General features: G+C 44.2%; 1 protein-coding gene across 1 annotated transcript; it reads right to left on the bottom strand.

The window, feature by feature from the left end:
- Window positions 1–1,612: 1,612 nt before the first annotated feature.
- Window positions 1,613–2,859, bottom strand: LHFPL4 (LHFPL tetraspan subfamily member 4). The gene is made up of 2 exons (XM_088473290.1): window positions 1,873–2,859; window positions 1,613–1,647 (listed from the first exon to the last, which is right to left on the bottom strand). The coding sequence occupies exons 1-2, from the start codon at window positions 2,276–2,278 to the stop codon at window positions 1,613–1,615; spliced, it is 441 nt and encodes a 146-aa protein (XP_088329416.1). The 5' UTR covers window positions 2,279–2,859.
- Window positions 2,860–3,747: the final 888 nt, after the last annotated feature.

The following is a 3,747-nucleotide window of genomic DNA, read 5'->3' as shown; positions in this document are numbered from 1 at the left end:
CCCACAGGGACATATGGCATGATGAGATTACAATTAATTGTATATTAAATCATTCCCATCAGTGAATATTACATTTTGCAATGTACAGAATAAGATCAGATATTGTGAACTGAGCATGACATACAAGAAACAAGAAAAGTGGTACAGAGCAGTTGACCAAATGTTAAAGTCTGGGTCACTGATCAATGAGTAAGTTGGGCAAAGTTGGACGTCCATTGAAAATCAGGAACAACTGCCACTATTGCTGTACAATGTTCAGACGGAATCTTCAGACATAAAAAAAGAAAATAACCATTTGTCTAATCTTAAGCTGGGCATCCACTATACAATTTTCTGTCAGATATCTGTCCAACCTGGCTGGTTGGAATGAAAACCTGGTAATGTATGGGAGCAAACGACAATCGTCCATTTGCTCACAAACACTGGAAAATAGCCAAAAATGGTTGTTCAGACAAATTGGTTAAAACGCACAAATTTAACCAATTTGACCAATTTTTTTTGTCCTTTTTTCAGTGTTTAAAACCATATGATCGACTGTCATTTGCTCCCATACATTACCAGGTTTTCATTCCAACCAGCCAGATTGGACAGATATCTGACAGATAATTGTATAGTGGATGCCCAGCTTTAGTGTGTCCAACTTCAGAAAGGCTTAACCCATTGAGTACTCAAAGTTATTTAAAACTTGCAGTTTTTATCACTTTGTTGAATATCATTATCAAGAATCAAACAAAATATAAGACATTAAAGTTAAACAGCAAAAAAATAAAATAAACGTAATTACGCATTAACCATGAGACATACTGTACATGAAGAATGCTTTCAACAAAGTGCACAGTTTCTTATAGTAACAATGAAGTCACTAAAATCTGTGGGCTGGAGCCTCATTGCCATACAATCTGTTGCAAATTCATCTGTTTGTTGCATAACAGAGACCAAAAAAAAAATGTGGATAACAAAAAATGAACAGCCACACTGGTGTCATATGTCTGTAATTAATTGGACCAGTGCTGCTGTGTACTCTGTACAGCATTTTAGATAATGATAGCATTTTAGATAGTGAAAACCCCATAACGTATCACCCCGTGTATTACATGCAGCACAAAAGTGCTATTTTTAGGTTAGACAAGGTTCCCTAATGAAACTGTTGCAGCCAAGAGGCTTTTCCCTGTCTGTTATCATACTCTTATTAAAACAGCATCCACATACACCACAGTGGATGGGTGATGCCTTATTTTATTAAAATTCGATTCTGCACCTCTAATTCCTACATATCGCTCTATTTCCCCATCTAAAGCTATGGGGTCTATTTACTAAGCCTTGGAGGGAGATAAAGTCTACAAGAGATAAGGTGCCAGCCAACCAGCTCCTAACTGTCATTTTTCAAAAACAATCTGTGACATGGCAGTTAGGAGCTGATTGGCCGGTACTTTATCTACGTTCACTTTATCTCCATTTAAGGCTTAGTAAATAGACCCCCATATTAATCTACCACCCTACTCCTTCATGTACAGCTATATGCCCAGACACAGGTATGGAACACTTGCAGCGTTTGCTGGGCATCACTACGGCCACATTGTCCCTACACAAAGGATTCCTCTAATCAGACCCATCAGTCATCGACCAGCACATCTGGAAACTCAACTTCTATTAAAAACAACAAAAACAGACGTGTTGTAGAGTCACAACTTATAATAGAGTCTAATAGACGCCCAGTTGGAGTCAGCAATGAAATGATAGATATACCCATAAAACAGGCATTGGTGGTTGGTGTAACCCATAAAATGCCAGACACAGCAACTATAAGTCACTACCCTTATTTTCTCAGAGGTCTCATGGCTGCACCAGACTGCATCCAAATCCCCCCATTACCTGCAAAGAGCTGCATCCAAGCGCAGATCTTGTACACCGTGGCCGTGTTGCAGAAGAAGAACAGGGCAAAGCAGGTGATGCAGCCCAGGATCAGCACCATGGACAGCAGCACGAAGAAGGCAGCTGCCTTGAAGGCTCCAGATGGGATAGTGCTGAAATCTGTGAAGGATCCTCTGCAGGTGAACTCTCTGTTTGCAGCCCCATTGCCCACACAATAGTGGAAGAGCCCAAAGTAGCCTGGCTTAGGTGTGTTGACACTATCCCCTATCCAGTAGGGTTGGATGAAGACCACCACGTTAATGATGGCAAAGCAGATGGTGAAAATGGCCCACAGGACTCCTATGGCTCTGGAGTTCCTCATGTAATTGTCATGGTAGAGCTTGGAGGCTTCTTGAGAAGGCAGCATCTTGACTGGGGCTCTGTTGTCCTCTGCACACACTGTAGACTAAACCCCCTTGCAAGAGACCCTTCTTGCAGCCCCCTATGAAAAGTCCTTATGGAGATTGTCCTCCTGCCCGAGCACCCTCAGCCTGGGCATGCAGTAGGTGGGGTGAGGGTAACCCCAAGCCGGGTAGGGATTCCAGCACTAGTACACGACTCCAGCAGAGAGGCAGATCCCGACGCTCAGCCAGCTAATCAGAGAGACCAGAGTCCCCGGGAGCAACATTTGCCTCTTAGACAAAATGGGATTCAGCCACGAGGTGCCTGGGGTCGCAAAGAGGAGGATGAGCGGAGTTCTGCACGGGGGTGCTGCAGAGCCAGGCCATTTGCAGAGAGGAGATAGCGGTGTTAATGAAACGGCAGAGACTTGGCTGACTTCATCCCACCCTGCAGCTGCCGGGACTCCATCTTTGCTGTGTCGGTTCCTTCTGCTGCCTGCTGCGCGCCCCCGCGCCTCTGCGCGCTCCCGCGGCAATGCAGATTTGGGAAGAAGAAGAAGAGAAAAGCGCTATTTCCCCGGCAGCAGAGCTCAGGTGTCATCTGGTGTCTGATCAGGACAGTTGCATTGGTGGCTGTGCATTAATTACATGCACAAGGCAAATATAGGTATCACATTACTGTACCTACAGAAAACTGCTATGGATTATTTATTGCTCCCATCTGATACAATCATAGCAATCGCCCTGCTGTGCCTGGCTGGGGAGAGCAGGCTGTGTGTAATTACAGCATGGGGTCTCCCTTAGTTATTTATATAGGTTGGGGAGACTGTCTTGGCACTGAGGACCAGGCTTTGGCTCTCTCCAGCCTAAGCAGCGCTGTACAAGGCATTCCTCAGACATCCCCCTCACTCTGCCCGCTGCCCTGCCAGACTGGTGATGTGATGTGGCATATGCCCACTAGGGGCCAGGAAAGACCACTCATCCTGTTCATCTTCATTAGACATAAATACATAGATTTTCACGTCTCCAGCACCTGACAGATATTCCATCACAAGGTATATTAGCATGCACCACCCTAAGCATATTCATAGACTCAGTGTTTGTACATGATAATGTGGGTAACAGCACACGTGAGCATACATTTTGTCTGCTATAATCATATATTATTTTCTAAATATACATATTTTCTTGCTAAGTGATGGTGGGATGGGTGCCATGATCAGGTCTAATAAGGGGTTAGAATGTTTCCATTAATGTCCTATATATTGTGTTTAATTTCTTATTATAACATTCTAGTGTCACCTACATGCAGTGGAAAAGCCATCTTGTGGGCGGAATACTTATGAGAATTCCTATCCTAAGTCCTATGAAATCGGTCCTGGTCAATTGATGGAAGTCAGTGGTATTGGCTGCCTCCACTGTGTGTACATTATCGCTGCAGGTCCCAATGTGAGCTCAATGTAATGTGGCCCACTCACCTAGAGCCAAGCTGCTG

The sequence above is a fragment of the Taudactylus pleione genome, unplaced genomic scaffold (assembly GCF_031769625.1).
Source record: "Taudactylus pleione unplaced genomic scaffold, aTauple2 ptg000133l, whole genome shotgun sequence".
NCBI classification, from domain to species: domain Eukaryota; kingdom Metazoa; phylum Chordata; class Amphibia; order Anura; family Myobatrachidae; genus Taudactylus; species Taudactylus pleione.
The sequence above is the reverse complement of the archived record's forward strand: the minus strand, read 5'-3'. Positions and strand labels throughout refer to the sequence as shown.

What these genes read in the sequence shown, in the direction of transcription:
- LHFPL4 (XM_088473290.1), bottom strand. Translation starts at nt 2,278, where the DNA reads ATGCTGCCTTCTCAAGAAGCCTCCAAGCTCTACCATGACAATTACATG. An exon ending in TTGGATGCAGCTCTTTGCAG is followed by an intron (nt 1,648 to 1,872) that starts GTAATGGGGGGA and finishes TGTTTTTAATAG; the next exon opens with AAGTTGAGTTTCCAGATGTG.